The following is a 20223-nucleotide window of genomic DNA, read 5'->3' as shown; positions in this document are numbered from 1 at the left end:
CCTTAATTAAGGCCACGGCCGCTTCCTTCCCACTCCTAAGCCTTTCCTATCCCATCGTCCCCATAGACTTATCTGTGTTTGTGCGACGTAAAGCCACTAGCAAAAAAAAAAAAGAAAAAAAAAGAAAGAACAACAAGGTCCAGCAGTGATTGAATGAGAAGGAACAGACACATATTAATATTATATTTTCAGTTCTATATTTTGAAATAAATGAAAGTTATCTGACAGATCTTTTTGAACATGTTTGGGCGGAGGTTCATGAAATTCTGTCTGATGTCCTTTAAGACAGACGTCATGTAGAAGTGAGTGATTGAAGAAACGAACACGACTATGCTTCAATATTCTTTCATATCTTCGTACACGAAATATTAACATATTCCCTTTTCAAAACCATAATATACCACTTCATCATAAAGAACGTGCATAATACTTTTGACACAAACTGTACCGAGAACTTTGGGGTATGGCGCCTCATGTAAACCGGCGCCTTAGAGTCAGCCAATAGGAACAGCTCTTAAAATTGCCATGCGCTCAGCTGTATCCTTCTCGCTCCGATGCAAATTCTGCATACTTTCTTCTCTTTCTTGCAATCAGCTGAGCGGACGCATATCTGTTTCGTAATAGAACAAACCCAATGAAAAACAGGCAACTGTGTAAATTAAGTGTTCAGAATCAGTACAAAGGGGAAGGGGGATTGGTGTTGAGAGTATTTCGGTGATCCACCCCTCACGACTATGAATGGTTTGACGTGACAGATAATCTGTGTGGATAAGGGCGCTTTTCGCTTGCCCGGGACGCACCACCTGACGCGCCGTACTGCTGGCTATAAGAACTAAAGGCAAGGCTGGCCACTAGTTCTCGCGGTGGATGCGACAGGGCGCTATCAGTGCAAGGTACCTGTTCGACCCTCTCCAAACACGCTACAATGGGACTCCGCAGATTCAGCCACGTGTGCTTGTAAGTTTCATGTTAACTTATATATAGTGAAGTGTCTTTCCTGTATCGCTCCTCGACAACGTAACATTAAGCGAGCTTCCAGAACAAACAGTGGACAATAATTTATGTAGTAAGTGGCTAAAGAGGTTCTTCTTTACGAGTAGGTTATGAAATTTAATGCACCCGCCGTAGGCGAGTGCTCTAAATAATAGCACCCGTTCAATCAGATGTTATAGGGTTCGGATTTCTTTGTCTTTAATCTGCTCTCTTTTTACAAACGTAAGTTAAGAACATTTCTAGTTTTCGTTAACGGGATGACACGTGTTTTATTCGCCACAATTTTCGTAATATTTTAATAAGTTTGGCCGTTCTCCCACATATTATTCGTATGTTTTGTGCCAACTGATGTTGTTTGCTTGATTTTGGTTATTTTGGATTTCCTTGTCTTAAAAATATTTGTGGTTAAATGAAGTTCGAAGATAACTGCTTTGCTGCTGATCTTTTAAGAAAATTTTGGACAATATTTAATTTCTTTCTTCTTGCATCATATGTTCAATTCTTTGTCATATTTTGGTATTTTTAGGGCATAACTGAAGCGCATTTCCAGAGTTTTTAGGTTATTAAAATCTAGCCCTACTTATATCCGTTATTTGTAATACCTATTCGATTCCAGCAAGATATAGCAGATATCTTAGATACAGAAGGTCAAGTGGACTGTATCGCGATTGATCTATCAAACGCATTTGACAGGGTCGATCATGGGAGAATACTGCAATAAAAACGAGTACAATTTATTAGACGAGATTTGAGAGCCTCCATGGCTCAGACGGCAGCGCGTCGGCCTCTCTCCGTTGGATACCGTGGTTCAGATCCCGGTCACTCCATGTGAGATTTGTGCTGGATAAAGCGGAGGCGGGACAGGTTTTTCTCCGGGTACTCCGGTTTTCCCTGTCATCATTCATTCCAGCAGCACTCTCCATTCTCATTTCATAGCATTTATCAGTCATTAATAAATCACTTTGGGAGTGGAGACCCCGTCGTAATAATAGCCTATATATGGTTCATTCATTACATCTCTAACCCGATCAAAAACTGGAAAACAGCCTGTAAGTTTTCAAGAGTAGTTGAATAGGTGGCTACATTTCTAGCGAATATAACTCAGAGAATTAGAGTGTGAAGCTTTAACTGATCCTGTAATTTTAAGACGGGAATTCCTCAAGGCAGTATTATTGGCAGTTTTCTCACATATATGATATGAATAAAGAGCTGGAATCAGGGATAAGGCTTTTTGCTGATGATGTTATTCTGTTCAGAGTAATATATAAATTAAAACATTGTGAGCAACTGCAAAAAGACGTAGACAATATTGTGGGGTGGACACCACGCAAATAGCATTATAAATGGGGTTAAAAGTCAGGCTGTGGGGTTCACTAATAGGGAAAGTCCTCTCAGTTTTAATTACTGCGTTGATGGGGTGAATGTTTCTTATGGGGATCATTGTAAGTACCTAGGTGTTAATATAAGGTAAGATCTTCATTGGGACAAACACATAAAAGGGATTGTAAATAAAGGGTGCAGATCTCTGCACATGGTTATGAGGGTGTTATGGTTCCACTGTATGGGACCCTCACCAGGATTACTTGATTCGAGAAGTGGAAAAAATCCAAAGAAAAGAAGCTCGGTTTGTTCTGGGCGATTTACGACAAAAAAGTAGCGTTATGAAAATGTTGCGAAGTTTGGGCTGAGAAGACTTGGGAGAAGGGAGAGGAGCTACGCGACTAAGTGGTATGTTCTGAGCTGTCAGTGGAGAGATGGCGTGGAATGACATTAGTAGACGAATTAGTTTGAGTGATGTGTTTAAAAATAGGGAAGTTCACAATTTGAAGATAGTTAGAATTCAAGAGGATAAATTGGGGCAAATATTCGTTTGTAGGAAGAGGGGTTAGGGATTGGAATAACTTGCCAAAGGAGATGTTCAATACATTTCCAAATTCTTTGCAATTATTTAAGAAAAGGCTAGGAAAACAACAGATAGGAAATGTGACACCTGGGTGACTGCCCTAAATGCAGATCAGTAGTGATTGATTGATTGATTGAATATTTGCCGAATAACATAATATTTTTATTGTGTAAATTATAGTTAGTTATGAAACATTCAATTGGATAACCTGGTTGTACGTTGAAAAATTAGTGGGTGATTGTAAATTTTAGTTGTTTCCACTGCAACCTGCAACACAAGTCCAGTCTCGTATTCAAGAAATTCATATCTATATAACAGTACCATTACTGTTAACACTCATTAATAGTTAATATCATTTCATTGAAATAATGTAAGAAAGAGCCTCCGTGGCTCAGACGACAGTGCACCGGTCTCCCACCGGTGGGTTGCGTGGTTTAAATCCTGGTCAGTCGAAGTGACATTTATGCTGGACAAAGTGGAGGCGTGACAGATTTTTCTCCGGGTACTCAGGTTTTCCCTGTAATCTTTCATTCCAGCAACACTGTCCAATATCATTTCATCTGTCAGTCATTAACCATTGCCCCATAGGAGTGCGACAGGCTTCGGCAGCTGGCACATTTCCTATCCTCACCGCTGACCCAGTTGAATGACTCGAAACAGGCTGTGGATTTTCATTTTCAAAGTTTCACTGGTTTATAAGGTGAGGATTTGTTGTTGATTGTTTCTCTTCATACTCTGAATCTTTTTATTTACAGTTCTGTGTAAAGGCTTACGAATTGTGAGCTAGATGCTAGGTTCAATTCAGTTTCTTTTTCCTGTTAGAGAGTTTTGAAATGTCATTTCTTGTTTTTGAGGAACGCACGAAATAGTTACGTGAGTTAATCCTTGGGATCGCTGCTTCCCTGACACTTGTAAAGTAGGCCAGCCGAATATAGAAATGAAATTACAATTTTGTAAACTTCAAATTTTCGGCTCATACTTTTTTAAAACTCTGATTAGGTACTGAAAGTGGTTTCAGTTTAATATTTACCTGTCGCTCGAGAACTTCACCGGGTTCGGCACTAGGCTAAACATGGTGTATCAACACAGAATGTTCGACTCGTTGGCTGAACGGTCAGCGTCCTGACCTTCGGTTCAGAGGGTCCCGAGTTCGATCCCCGACTGGGTCGGGGATTTTAACCTTAATTGGTTAATTCCAATGGCACGGGGGCTGGGTGTATGTGTTGTCTTCATCATCATTTCATCCTCATCACGACGCGCAGGTCGCCTACGGGAGTCAAATAGAAAGACCTGCACCTGGCGAGCCGAACCCGTCCTGGGATATCCCGGCACTAAAAGCCATACGACATTTCAACAGAGAATATGTCAAGTTTCTCTTGTAGTAATTGCAAACTGTAACATTACAAGTTGTGCAATATATATTTCCCGATCTTGTGTGTTTCAGGGGATTTTTATGTGCGAGGAATAATAACTGATATATTTTCTTTTTTACAATCTGCTCTACGTCGCACCGACACACATTGGTCTTATGGCGACGATGGGACAAGGGCTAAGAATGGGAAGGAAGCGGCCGTAGACTTTATTAACGTACAGACCCACCAATTAGCTAGTGTGGAAATGGGAAACCACGGAAAACAATCTTCATGACTGCCGAGAGTGGGGTTCGAAAGTACTATCTCCCGAATGCAAGCTCACAGCTGCGCGCCCCTAGTAATAACTGAGATATCCGCGATTATTCTATTCTTAACAAATCCGGAAATATTAGTTCTATCTTAAGCGTGCGATGCTTTTACCGCACGAACTCTACCAAGTCTGTTAAGGGCGAGCATCGCTGACGTAGAAACATTGTTGTAATTGCTTTAAAAATGTGAAACCGCGAGGACATCAGCCCACATTGATCAGGGAGATAACCGCCGAAGTGTCCAGTGGCTAAATGGTTAGCGTGCTGGCCTTTGGTCATAGGGGTCCTGGGTTCGATTCCCGGTAGGGTCGGGAATTTTAACCATAATTGGTTAATTCCGCTGACACTGGGGCTGGGTGTATTCATTCTCATCACGACACGCAGGTCGCCTACGGGAGTCAAATCAAAAGACCTACTCCTGGCGAGCTGAACTTGTCCTCGGACACTCTCGGCACTAAAAGCCATACGCCATTTTATTCCATTAGCGCCGAAATGAGGTCGATAACGTGAAGAATAAAATAAGAGAAGACCTCGACTGCCCTGATAACACCCACTTAAAAGAAACGTTACTGATGTTAGTAAAAGGACGCTCTGCCTCTTCTGCTGCCACTCTTGTCCACTAGATGGCACTACTCTTGCAATAACAGAATTTAACGACGGTTGGTTTTCAATAATATTTTAGAACTATTTATGTAATGATTTTTATAATCACTTTAATTTTACAAAAAACCTAATATTAACAGAACCAGTGTATTTACACAAATGTTTTAAGTATATTTTGGAATCCCCCTTTGGGTGGGGGTGGTAGAATAACACCCACACTATCCCCTGCTTGTATTAAGAGGCGACTAAAAGGTGATCCACGGGCTCTCAACTTGGGAGCGTGGGTTGGCGACTACGGCGCCCATAGCTGATTCCCGGCATTGCTTCCATTTACTTGTGACAGGATCCTCACTTTCATCTATCCTATCCGACCTCTCTTGGTCAACACTTGTTTTATTCGACCTACCTATACCACCTCAAGGGCTGTGTTCTTGAGCGTGAGACTTTGGGTCGGGGGATACAACTTGAGAGTAGGACCATTACCTCGCCCAGGCGGCCTCGCATGCTATGCTGAATAGGGGTCTTGTAGGGGGGATGGGAAGATCAGAAGGGACAGACAAGGAAGAGGGAAAGAAGCGGCCGTAGTCCTAAGTTAGGTGCCATTCCGGAATTTGTCTGGAGGAGAAGTGGGAAACCACGGAAAACCACATCGAGGATGTCTGAGGACGGAATCGAACCTCTTTTCTACTCGGTTAACCTCCCGAGGTTGAGTGGACCCGTTCCAGCCCTCGTACCACTTTTCAAACTTCGTGGCAGAGCCGGGAATCGAACCTGGGCCTCCGGTGATGGCAGCTAATCACACTAACCACTACACCACAGGGGCGGACTATTATTAAATTATTATTATTTAGTAAAATAAGATGGTAGAAGTAAGAGCAAAAAATTAGGATTAGCGTAGGCAAGCAGGTTTTTTTTTTTGTTTTAACATCGATCAGAATGGAAAATACAAGGAACAGGTCAGCGGAGGTATCGCTTAAAGAAAGGCAGGAACCACGAGAGATAACTTGTCTTCATATACAATTGTTTCATGCGCTGCCCGTTTTCCTTTAGGAATGTTTACCTTTAGGATTTGCATTAGGCTATATGTGTTAATTATGTGTGAAGTATTCTTTGTAATTTCTTTATTGTGACGTCGACTGATAATTTACAAACTTCCTTAATTTTTTTGTTTCGGTATCATTTTCGTGTAGATCCTGAGCCTTAGAAATGCGAATTTTACTGAATTTAAGCTAGGTCTTATGGCGACGGTGGGGTGGGAAAGGGCTAGAAGTGGGAAAGAAACTCAGTCCGGTGGCATTTGAAGGTGCTCAGATACGTCAGCCTCATATCGGTAGATTTACTGCCACGTAAAAGAACTCCTGCGGGACTAAATTACGGCACCTCGGCATCTCGGAAAATCGTCAAAGTAGTTAGTGGGACGTAAAAACAATAACATTATTAGGTGGTTTGCCGATAGAACTGCTGTTTCTACAGCCGCGTTAATTCCGTCGGGCAACACGAGAGCGCGCCATCAGGGAACTTCAACGCCGCTTTCGCATGAGGCAACAAGTGGTGGTAATCGATTTCTCCAACTCGCGACGGAGTATTGTTTTAAATGGGAGCTTTTGTACGTGGAAACTGGGTAGTACTGAACTGGTCCGACAGTTAAAACAATCCAGAAATTTTTCTTCCATAGCGAAAGTTCGCGGTTCAACTTGTGCAACGGATAGTTAACAGGTAGAAGCAGGAGCCTCACAACGGGGCACTTGTGTGCACGCTACAGTTGTATTGGCAGTAGTGTTGTGGGTTCGGACCCCACTCCTGTTCTGTACTTAACATTTAACGACCTAATAGATCAAACTTTATTTCGGATAAATGCAGTCAAATAACGTTCACATTCCATTTTCCCAAGAAGTACCGGACTTTAGAAATTATCGCACCTCTGAAATTATAATGCCCATGGTGCAGTTGTTAGTGTCGTTATGACATCACATATGGTGAGCACCGTGGTATAATTACTGAAACTGAGAATAGATCTTCGATATTATAACGAGGCATTTGTCTCATCTTGTATATTATTATTAGCCCTATTATTAATTAATTAATATATTTATTTTAAACACTTTTGCGGTAATGATGTTCAAGCAGTTGAGCAGATTTTAGGAAATCAAATCACAATAAACCATAATTTAAACTAAATCTTTACGCGGAATTTGAACCCATACATTTTCGGACAGTTCCAGTCGTGGCAATGACCACCGTCTCCTGCATGGTCTTGTAGATGTTGGTGGTGGTGATTATTGTTTTAAGAGCAATTACATCTAGGCAACCATCCCCTATATAACACTAATCTGAGGGGGTAAATGGAAGGGATCCAACACTTTGAAAAATGAAGATATCGGCCAAAGGAAGACAAGGGCCACGAAGGGCGTGAAAATGAAAGACTCGCTAGGCCTCGGGAACCTAATACCGTCGGGGTCGGAAAAGAACAAGAGTTGACTAAGGGAGGTCGGATAGGATAGATGAAAGTGAGGAGGCTGGCACAAGTAAGTGGAAGCAATGCCAGGACTCAGTTAAGGGTCCCGTGGTCTCTAACCCACGCTCGAAAGTTCAGAGCCCCTGGGGCTCCTTTTAGTCGTCTCTTACGACAGTCAGGGGATACCGCGGGTGTTATTCTACCGCCCCCACCCACAGGGGGTTGTAGATGTTGGTGTTGACATCCAACTTCTTCAGTCCTTCCACCAGAGTTGTACATATAGTAGCTGTACATTGTACTGTAAGACATGGCCAGAGTGCGCTGCGGTGACTTTCATTTCTTTCATTTTCCTATACACGCAAGCAAAGGAAAATGAACACAACGAATATTGTTTTGATATCATATGTGGCTTAGAGGCGTGGCCAGTCTCAAGGAAAATATGGAATAGAAAGAGCATTGGGAGATACGATCTTTTGCCCGAACAGCGACGAATTATCACCTCTTCACAGTGACAGTCTTTTAATATGCTCTGCCAGTGGTGTAATTAATTAATTTAAATCGGTACAGCCAACTGTGGGCTGCTGTTACACGGACCAGGTTTACAGCTTTTGTTTACATTATAACCAAAGGTTTTCCAACCTCACGCTCCTTCTGAGCCGTTCTTCCACAGAGATGTTCCGCGGTGTTTTGAAAGTTCTTTCTCTGGATCATCCCTCAAGCCCGCCACTTTCTTCCTAAGGATGGTCTTTTGTACTATTAGTATAATTCCTTTAGGGCTATTGTAAACCACGCCAAGTAACATACATTTTTGAAGAATTTTGTGTTTTTTGCACCCCAGAATCGCTATATTCTTTCTTTGGAAACCTATCATCTTTCGTCCTTTTCCTCTGTTCTGCTTCTGTCCTTCACGGAATCAATCACTACTGATCTGCATTTAGGGCAGTCGCCCAGGTGGCAGATTTCCTATCTGTTGCTTTCCTAGCCTTTTCCTAAATGATTTCAATGACAATGCAAATTTATTGAACATCTCCCTTGGTAAGTTATTCCAATCCCTAACTCCTCTTCCTATAAATGAATATTTGCCCCAGTTTGTCCTCTTGAATTCCAACTTTATCTTCATATTGTGATCTTTCCTACTTTTATAAACGCCACTCAAACTTATTCGTCTACTAATGCCATTCCACGCCATCTCTCCGCTGACAGCTAGGAACATACCACTTAGTCGAGCAGCTCTTCCTCTTTCTCTCAATTCTTCTCAGCCCAAACTTTCCAACATTTTTGTAACGCTACTCTTTTGTCGGAAATCACCCAGAACAAATCGAGCTGCTTTTCTTTGATGTGTTATTTCGATCTGAAATGTCCTCTCACCGTGACCTGCTGAAAACAACGTTTAGGGGCTGTTATTGCCCAATATTTTGAAGACCTCTTATCAGTCACTTTTAATCTCGTTTCAACAAATGCCCATAGTATTTCAGTTGACATGACCGTAAGTTTTACTTCGTTATGCTCAGTTGACGCGTTTTTCTCCCTTTCCCCGATTATCTTCCTCTTACCGTACACATTTTTTTTGCGTTCTTCTATCCAAAGTTTGTTGTTTATACTTTGGGTATGACTTCAAAATAATAATAATGATAATAATAATGATAATAATAATAATAATAATAATAATAATAATAATAATAATAATAATAATAATAATAATAATAATAATAATAATAATAGAACAGATACATCTCTTCAAATAACCACTTGGAAAGGCTGGACTTAGGATCTGCTTTCAAAAAAAAAATGTTCTTGACTAATATCCTCACAGCTCCCCAAAAACTAAAGATAAGGTATGGTAAAATTGAAAGAGTTAACAGCTTCAAATACTCGGTCAGATTGTGCAGATGGGAGAAGCTAACAACAGGAGGCGAGATAGGATGGCAGAACACACGACCTGTACAAGAAAAAGGCAATTTCAACGCAAGCTAAACTCAGACATTACAGCACGGTGATTAAAACCGAATGTGTCTATGGAAGCGAATGCCTCCGAGTTACTGGAAAGGCTGGTCTGAGAGAAACTGAGAACTTTGGCAGGAAGATCCTTCGAAAGATAATGGGCCCGAAGTTCGAGGCTGGACAATACAGGTTGCGAGGACGAGAAGAACTTTATCAGAAAACCGAACTACTGATGGAATCCATCAAGAAGCGACGACTCTAGTTCTATGGCAACCTATTTAGAATGGATGACAAGCGGTTGACTAAGAAATTTTTTACTATACTCGGTAGCATACCTAACACATGTGATAAGTGGTTCAGGTCAGGAAGTTTCTGAAAATAATGGACTAAATCGTGAAGATATTGTTAAAAGATTCAAGTACCAACACCAGATCAATAACTTCAAGCTCTTTCGTGAAGAACAACACAAACAGCAGAAAGGAGACAGGCTGCAAAGAAAGTTACAAAAAATTTGTAAATGTTACTTATTGTGGCCTCTAACGTATAAAATAATAATAATAATAATAATAATAATAATAATAATAATAATCTAAATAAATTATTCTGGCAGGAAAGAGCAGAAACAGATGAGATGTCGCCGAGCGCTCTCTCCCTCTTTCCAGACAAACGAATGTGCCGCTCACTGCAAGAATCCCGCCGAGAGCTCCATGTTTACTCGAAAGCAAAGAAATCAATTTGTATCCACTCTGAGCCGAGCGGATAAATATATTACTTGAGCCTACAAGGTATTTGGGTATGCACAAAGGAAGCTTGTAAGTGTATTTTGTGATGTGAATGTTTTCAGTGCTGGATGTTCGTCTGAATAGCGATTACGGAGGTCTGGCCTAAGTTTTATGTGATAGTAAGACGTTAAAACAGAGGAACGTCTGTCTGAAGATCTGTTGTTGAGTAGATGGTAATACCGGAGAAGAGTAAGAAGACCCTCTCGTCCTCTGAAAATACCTGACATCGTCAACGATGTCAAAAGACAAAACACTTCCATCCTGAATTGCTGGGTGTTTTGCTGGGTTTTTCTCGGGCATATTAAAATCAGCTATAATGCCACGGAAGATGAAACAATAAAAATCGTTGCAATACTCAAAGCAGGAAAACCTCATGTTCTCCCAAAGAACTAATGTCCAATGGCGCCGCTGAACACAGTTCATTAGTTCGTTGAAAGGCTTCTGCACAATAGAATAGTGTAGAATGTACTTCCCGATCGACTAAAACTGGGTACAGGATATTCATTTATTACAGTCGATTTATGATACACGCATCAGATTTCTCTTATTGTCACTATTTGTTTAATACTACATTAAATACTTTACCTAAACCCTAACAGTGTTTATGTCCATTCTACGCATTCACGCTTTTTTTTACCCGAGATGGTGTACAATGTCACATACCGTATGGCAAACATCTAAACTACTCTTCATTATTTCGTTAATGCTTATTTTATTTTCTCTTATTTTTTGCCCGCATATTTTTTTGAAATACGGAAACATATAATTGTTCTTCCGGGTAAAATCACTCTTTGTTTTAATCATTTTGCAAGTGTAGAGACTTCTTTCTCTCTTTCTATTTTTGTTTTATATTCACTACCCAGATGCTTAACCCTACAGACTCTCAATAGATGTACCTCTTGTGCATAAGTCAGCCGAGCAGTTTTCAAGGATCTCCCACCTGGCTTTCACTCTGCAAGGAGATGTGTTAACCTTCATAAAAACAGGGTACGAGATAAAGCATAATACATCAATCACCTACAAAGATCTAAGTGCAGCCTACACGGACTACTCTATACATTATTCCACGCTATTGGGTGCAGAAAAAGTGACTTAACTGCTGGAACAAACTTCCTCTGCAATCGTAGGAAAGAATGTTGCTTCCCCAAAAATACTGTGCAATGTTCTACCTCAAGGGTCGATCCTCGCTACCTTTCCTTTCAATCTCTACATAACTGATATACCGAGAAGTCTGAATATGTGCATAACTGGGTCATAGCCACTCAGCGCAGAACATTTGAAACGACTGAGGTCATCCTAACTTCTGACGTAGAGGTTCTAAGCACAAATGGAGACTTCAGCACAATCCAACCAAAACAGAAGTAGCGTGTTTCCAACTCTCCAACAGAGCCATTAGAGTTCACTTCGAGGGAAAGAGACTCCATCACAATAAAACTCCAAACTCGTATCTAGGGGTTACGTTGCACAGGACTCTTTCCTACAAAGGAACATCTAATAACGATAGCTGCCAAGTTGAGAAGCAGGAACAGTCTCCTGCATAAATTGTGCGGCACTAGTTGCGGCTACGAGTCAGTCTAGCCTAAGCAGGCAACGGAAACGGACGTGCTGAGTTGAGTGTGCCGGTAGAGTTGAGTAAGAGGGGGGGAGTGGACGGGTCAAGTGGAGTGTGACGAGGAATATGATTGGTATAGAACAATATCGGGTCGTTATCGGAAGAAGACAGGGAAGAATGAAGAAGGAAACTGCCAAAGAAAAGGAAGGTAAAGTGGAGATGGGATTGAAGGGTGAGATTCTGTTGGTGGCAGTGGTGATCACTGTGCTGCTGGTTATTGGGGGCGTGGAAGTAAATCCAGGCCCGCTTTACAGTGGTGACATGAGCTGGGAGGACGTAGAAGTCATAAGGAAGGTGGCAAAGGAGGTAGTGGAAGAAGTCTACCCGTTTGAACAGATAAAAATGATACAGGAACAAGTTAAGGAGTACGAAAATATGAGGCAATGGTTTCAGGAAAACACGAAAGAAACTAACACTAAAGTGGAAAACAGTGAGAGAAAAATTGGGTTAGTTACTTGTTAAAGAGAAAATAAAAAATATGGAAGAGGAGGTGTCGAATCTGAAGAAAGAAAGAAAGAGAAGTCAGCAGTCTACAACGTAGGAGAAAATGAATATTTATATATGGTGTGCAGGAAGAAAAGGGAGAAGCTTAAGTGGACATATTTTACAAAGTGGTGGATGTAATCCAGAACAAAATGAAAATTAATTTCAGTGAAGTCGATATAGATGATGCTGAAAGAGTAGGTAAGGTGGGAGGGCACAGTACTATAAAAGTGAAGCTGTTATCCACATTGATGGCGGACATAGTGACAAGATTTGCCGAAAATGGATCAAGAGGGATATGGGAAGAGATGTGAGTAAGAATTTAAAAATTTTAAAGAAACATCTAGTGAGAGCCAGACTTCAAGGAGCGAGGGCGCACAATAGATGTCAGCAATTGGTGGTAACCAATGGTAGATGGACACAAGTCTGGACAGTGACAAAACTCCAGGCGTTGGAATAGAGTCTTAATCAGGAAGAATTGTTGGCGAAGAGATCAGAGGAAAGGCAGGTAAGAGAAACCAGTACCGGAGTTGACGTGTATAGTGAAAATGAAAGGGCAGTGGATAACAGTGAGGTAATAGAAGTGTGGGTGGAAGCAACCAGGGAAGCAGCCAGGGAAATAAAAAAGAGTTTGGTGTGCAGTGTGGGAATAATAAAGAAGAAGCAAGAGGTGGGGGTAGAGCGGTAAACCGCAAGAAATGGCAAGTAGACACATGCATAGTAAAAATGAAGATCTGAGGGAGTAAGCTAAAAGAAGAATGTTAGTAAGTAAGTTAAGGCATGATGTGAAAATATAATTAGACCAGAAGATATAGTATAAAAGTGATCGTGATTATAATTGTTTGTAAGATGGAGGTACTGGAGTATGGCTAACAAAAGTATAATTAATTAAGCAGGTTTAGAATGATTATTGTTGCTTGTAGGTGATTATAGTAGTTTGTGTGTGGATAATAAAATGTGATCAAGAGTTAAGAGAGATGAAGTGAAAGAGAAGGGTGATATAATGGAAATTGTGATTGTAAATAAGGAAAGGTGGTTTGGTTTGTTAAGAGTGATGAAGTTATGGAGACAGTGGGATTATAGTCACGTATATTTGGGTTGTAAGTTAATATGAGATTGAAAGGGAGGTAGTGGAGTATGTCTGGTAAGTATTGGAACGGCTGGACGTGGTGGTATAATTTAATGTGGAGTTTGGCTTGGAAGTATTTGAATGGTGCTAAGAGTGATTAGGATTAAGAGATTGATTTGGAGGTATGTAAAGAATGAAGGTAATGAAAGGCGATAAGGTTTGTACAATTTAAATGGGGAGTATGGTTGAATTGTAAGTTAATATGGCTTGAAAATGGTGAATGGTAAGATGGCGGAAGTTAGATAATGACGAGCAGTGACAAGAAAATAGAACGAGTATAAAGTTGGAACGTAATAAGTATGCGGTACACTATTCAGTAGGTGATGCAATGTTATGACTGGATCAGGAAACTTTAGTAAGTCTAAAGAGTGCATGGTATGAAGTGTGGAATGTGTAAAGGCTTGCGAGTCCAGCCAGGTGAGGAAGGAGGGTCATTACCCTTCCTGTGCTGTATTATCATATTATTTTAATATATTTTATCCTATTTTGTTAGTTTATTTTCTCATGCCAATTATTTTAATGCCAACTTGATTAGTGCCCTAGATCCATCTGGAATAGAGGGAAGGTACTAATACTATTATTTAGTTATTTGTCCATTCCGATTATTTTAATTTAATGCCAACTTGATTAGTGCCTGGATCCATCTGGATTAGGTGGAAGGTACTAGTGGTATTATTGCCATGGCTATCGGATCTCCGAAAAGGAGTTTACCGTAGGCCATTTGACCGTGTTTACCGATTATTTTATGCTAATTTATTTTGTTTTGATTCGTTTATTTGTTCAGTAAGTGGTATTTGATTGTGTATTTAGGTAGAATATGAGCTGAAAGAGCTTGTTTAGGTTTGGCTATTATATTTCTTCTCTGTTAACAGATCAATTAGGTCATGAACTGTATGATCAGGAGGAAATAAAGAAAATTAAAGGCTACGAGTGTCAGCACTCGGTTTGGTTTATTAGCAGCAGAGTGCTGTGTGACACTTTGCATTAATAGCCCCCACACACGAAATATAGACCATGTGCATCGTTACTGGAGCAATACGATATACTCCCACATACTAGCTGCCTGTTTTGAGCCCTATACCACCCGCTGGTGGGAAACTGAAGCGCGGTGTTCTCCAAGAATACAGGAAGACTGAGCAAAATCATGAGCTTCCTGTACTAAATGACATATAGCTTACGGAGTGAGTTGGCCGTATGGTTAGCGATGTGCAGCTGTGAGATTGCATTCGGAAGATAGCGGGTTCGAACCCCAGTGTTGGCAGCCCTACATGGTTTTCCGTGGTTTCACCGTTTTCATACTAGGCAAATTCTGGGGCTGTTCCTTAGTTAAGGCTACGGCCACTTTCTTCCTACTCCTAGCCCTTTCTTATCCCATCGTCACCATAAGACCTATCTGTTTCGGTACGACGTAAAGCAACTTGTAGCCAAAGATATACAGAGTTAATTATTTAAGTTGTCTACCGAAATATCTTCTACCGTCGCCATAAGACCTATCTGTTTCGGTGCGACGTAAAGCCCCTAGCAAAAAAAAAAGAAATATCTTCTGATCTGTTAAGGTATAGAGATTCTGTTTTCAGATTCATAAACTATATTGTAGGCCTCATAAAATGCTGTCCAAAAGTACTCGTCAGATTTGCAACATAACTACATCACTCAATTTGTCACTTGATTGTTAGTTGTACTATTAGGTGAAAATAGTCTAGTTCCATTTAAAAACGAAAACTGCTACCGGTTTTTCAGTAATTACGTACGTGATGGAGACGAACTGGACAATGCTTGATGAGCTCCTTATAATTAAATGATTCGAAAACAGAATGTTTATATTTTCAATGGATCAGGAGATATTTAAGGTGGACAACGTAGCTGAATAACCCTTTATAGCTTGTGGAACGAAGGGGATTCAGATCTAGACATCAGACGATTTCCACAGCAAAAGCTCTGTTAGAAGATGAATTGAACATCCTCAGCTTATGCAAGGAAGATTAGCAAAATGTTGCAATTCACAATGAAAGCTTGGTTTGATTAACTCCGAGCGATACGAAGGATCCTCAAGCGAATGCGGGCTTGTCATATAAAGTGCGCAGAAACACTGCACAAGCGGGGAAGAATATACCCCAATGAAAATGTGACTGAAAGTAGACCGTGGAGACTTGGTGGTTTTTTCCTAACAGTGACACGTACTGCAAACAATCCGTATATTTAGTGCAGGTTCTTGTATTTATGAGTTGTACCGGAGATTCGAATTACTTGCCCAACAGCCCGCTGAAGTCCACGAAGAAGAAAAGAGGATATAATTATCAATACCTCAATAAGTACAACCTTGTGGATAGTGAGGTCCTAGGGCTCAAGGGGGCACATTCCTAAGCTACTGGTCACCTGCTTACGACGCTTTGGTGTGGCTAATGAGACCATTGTGAGCTGAGGTATACAAGTGTTGAAAGTGTAGATATCAATCTTGATGCATCACATCTACACTCCACCCATTTAATTAAATTATTTGCTTATTCTTTGTCGCTAGATTACTAAATTTATATTTTGATCTTCTTTGCGGTTTGGCAACTCGATCATTTGTCACGAAATAAGAAACACGTCTATAGTGTAATAGTATACAATAATTGTCATGCTAAAAGAAGGAAATGCAGCGATGTGTTGGACAAATTCATCTTCCTGGGAGTACCCGCTGAATCGAATGGTACCTGGGGCAATAATGGTCTCATTTTTATCAAAGAGGTTGGCCAACGGATTACTCGGATTCTCGGCGATACCCGGTTATCTACTTTCCTTTTACGGTGCATCAGCATAACTCTAATGCACGGTAATGTCATATTCATTCTCGGGACACTACCACCTGGTAAAGAGCTGGACGTAGTTTTTTCCTTTATGATATGACTTTGTATTTTATGGAAATTGAATTTTAATAAGAGAAGTTTTAAATTGTCATACACTTATTAATAATCAAATTTTCAACTGACCTGGTCACGAACTGATGGAACATTGGTAACTGATACCACTTCCTTCGTAATATACAGGCCGTACTGTAGGAAGAGCGCCAAGCCAATCAGCTGATCAATTGCGGCGAACTAAGCGAATGTTACAAATTGTACTTGTGAATGTAATTCATAAGGATTGGGGGCATTCTTAGGATAATTGTGGCCGCTGAGAGACACAAATTTATATTTAAAGTATATTGCTTGTTTTTTCTTTAAATTTATCACATCAGGATTTACGTAAACAGCTGTTATTAAGATAATGAGACCTCATAGTTTAGGTTAGGCATGGTACCTTCACGTGGTGAGTAAAATTCTTTCAAGAATAAAATTACTGTGTCCACCTATTCAATACAATTACATTCTGTAGTGATTAAATCCTACATGAATTATAAACACTACGACGCACAGATCACCTACGGGCGTCAAATCAAAAGAGCTGCTCCTGCAACTTGTCTTTGGGCACTCCCGGCACTAAAAGCCATACGCCATTTCATTTTTACCGCAGTTTAAAATGGCACCATTATTTCTTTGGTTCTGTTTATAATTCATGTAGGATTTAATCACTACAGAATATAATTGTATTGAATAGGTGGACACAGTAATTTTATTCTTGAAGGAATTTTATTTATTGTATCTTCAATACGGGACAAAATGAGATTAGTTACTTGTAACGTGGTGAGTAATGTAAATTCAAGGGACGGAATACTTCTCGTGTAATTTACTCATTTAACTGTTATCGTATAACACGTTGTAGTGGAAATATAATGTGCTACAAATTGAAATACAGTGTGTGAAAGTTCGCATTTGCCACAACTTATGCGTACCACGGCGAAAATACAACTATACAAGTAAGTAGACATTAATATTTTCATTTTCTTCGTATGGTGGCAGGTTATCTTTATGAAAAACGAAGATCCCAACCGAAAAAATACGTGTTACGAAGAATAAAGGAGTATGTTTCACTCATTTTCCAGAGGTGATGATGAGTTCTGCTTTTGACTTTCTTGTTTAACAGATTTACAGCAGAGCGTTTTATTGTTGATACAGAACAAGCATAAAAGTGGATAGTAACCAATGGAACCTACATATGGTTATTTCTTGGGTTCGTAATGTTGACTACGCGCTGCCTTTTCTCCCCAAAATTAATGCGAGTAAAAACCATTCCTCGGCAGTTTCCGTGAATGTGGGAAGTAACTAATAGATCTAGCTGATTAGTGCATTAATATTTGGGAAAACATGGGCTATTACTAAACAAAAAATGGCACAGGTGTTTGTATAGAAGAAAGGGTTTCAAGAAAGTCTTCGAAGGATAGTGCCAGAAGTGTCAACAGCAACAAAAAGAACCAAGAAAGCTACCGTATTTATGGCCATCTAAGGGTATGGAAGTAAAGTTTATTATTGCACGTTTGTTGTCTCCATATTTGTATTAATGCATAATAATTATTTGTTGGGTACTGACGAGTAAAACACTGAAGCTTTGACCGCGTAGATCGCACTTCACACCTACTTCTCCCAAAATTACATAGACCTGAATTACGAGTTATGATGCGATTACAGGTTTTAGTGATCTTACGTGTTTTATTGATACAACAATTGTAAATATTTCACAAATACAAAAGGTACAGAAGCATCATGTCCTTGCATTACACCGGTCGGACGGTGGAAACAGCTCGCCTCTTTGCGTGACGTCATCGGAGGTACAGTACGGCCTGTACATCACGAAGGCAGTGCTGATACGATGGAGTTCTACGAGGCAAACGTAACGATAAACACATTAGCGCCAGGGAGTGGCGAACTAGAGCGTTGCCTACGAGATATCACGGCCGACTTGTTTGTCGCTCTAGCTAGCTCCTTGGAGCGCAGCGAGGGATCAAGTCGGCCGTGGAGATATCCAAGGCCGGGAAGTGTGCGCTAGTTCTGAGCACTCAGTTCACTGCCTCCGACTTCCGCAATAAAAGACACTTACGAATTACCGGTACGTTGGCTTTTCGAATGGAGAAATAGGAATAACATCCCACTACGAAGCAATGGAGGAAACGTTAGACTGCACTATACTCGTAATCTTGACCAGTTTTGGAATTACTTGATGAGACGCTCGAAGGTAAGCTAAATAATTAGTTCGCGATTATTGTACACTGACTGACAGAGCAAATGCAACACCAAGAAGGAGTGGTTCGAAAGGGATGAAAGTTGGGGAAAAAACCGAGACGGCACGGACGAATAATTGATGTTTATTTCAAACCGATATGCAGGTTACACAATGCGCATGGCATCGACTCAGTAGGATGTAGGACCACCGCGAGCGGCGATGCACGCAGAAACACGTCGAGGTACAGAGTCAATAAGAGTGCGGATGGTGTCCTGAGGGATGGTTCTCCATTCTCTGTCAATCATTTGCCACAGTTGGTCGTCCGTACGAGGCTGGGGCAGAGTGTGCAAACGGCGTCCAATGAGATCCCACACGTGTTCGATTGGTGAGAGATCCGGAGAGTACGCTGGCCACGGAAGCACCTGTACACCTCGTAGAGCCTGTTGGGAGATGCGAGCAGTGTGTGGGCGGGCATTATCCTGCTGAAACAGAGCATTGGGCAGCCCCTGAAGGTACGGGAGTGCCACCGGCCGCAGCACATGCTACACGTAGCGGTGGGCATTTAACGTGCCTTGAATACGCACTAGAGGTGACGTGGAATCATACGCAATAGCGCCCCAAACCATGATGCCGCGTTGTCTAGCGGTAGGGCGCTCCACAGTTACTGCCGGATTTGACCTTTCTCCACGCCGACGCCACACTCGTCTGCGGTGACTATCACTGACAGAACAGAAGCGTGACTCATCGGAGAACACGACGTTCCGCCATTCCCTCATCCAAGTCGCTCTAGCCCGGCACCATGCCAGGCGTGCACGTCTATGCTGTGGAGTCAATGGTAGTCTTTTGAGCGGACGCCGGGAGTGCAGGCCTCCTTCAACCAATCAACGGGAAATTGTTCTGGTCGATATTGGAACAGCCAGGGTGTCTTGCACATGCTGAAGAATGGCGGTTGACGTGGCGTGCGGGGCTGCCACCGCTTGGCGGCGGATGCGCCGATCCTCGCGTGCTGACGTCACTCGGGCTGCGCCTGGACCCCTCGCACGTGCCACATGTCCCTGCGCCAACCATCTTCGCCACAGGCGCTGCACCGTGGACACATCCCTATGGGTATCGGCTGCGATTTGACGAAGCGACCAACCTGCCCTTCTCAGCCCGATCACCATACCCCTCGTAAAGTCGTCTGTCTGCTGGAAATGCCTCCGTTGACGGCGGCCTGGCATTCTTAGCTATACACGTGTCCTGTGGCACACGACAACACGTTCTACAATGAGTGTCGGCTGAGAAATCACGGTACGAAGTGGGCCATTCGCCAACGCCGTGTCCCATTTATCGTTCGCTACGTGCGCAGCACAGCGGCGCATTTCACATCATGAGCATACCCCAGTGACGTCAGTCTACCCTGCAATTGGCATAAAGTTCTGACCACTCCTTCTTGGTGTTGCATTTGTTCTGTCAGTCAGTGTATTTTCTTTCAGATGTACTATTTTAACAGGCCTAAAATATCTGCGAGTTTTGTATTATCTTAGACGTTATTGATATTAAGAATGGCACCATGCCTTTTC

The 20223-nt window shown here is 41.5% G+C and overlaps 1 protein-coding gene across 1 annotated transcript in view; it reads left to right on the top strand.

Moving 5' to 3' along the window:
• Positions 1-876: 876 nt before the first annotated feature.
• Positions 877-20223, top strand: part of Gpb5 (Glycoprotein hormone beta 5) — a 73995-nt gene continuing 54648 nt past the window's right edge. The window contains exon 1 of the mRNA XM_067153654.2: positions 877-957. Within this exon, the coding sequence (XP_067009755.1) occupies positions 926-957 (32 nt within the window). The 5' untranslated portion in view covers positions 877-925. The remainder of the gene's footprint in view (positions 958-20223) is intronic.

Source organism: Anabrus simplex, chromosome 9 (genome assembly GCF_040414725.1).
Source record: "Anabrus simplex isolate iqAnaSimp1 chromosome 9, ASM4041472v1, whole genome shotgun sequence".
Lineage (NCBI taxonomy): Eukaryota > Metazoa > Arthropoda > Insecta > Orthoptera > Tettigoniidae > Anabrus > Anabrus simplex.
This window is presented reverse-complemented; position numbering and strand designations above follow the sequence as displayed.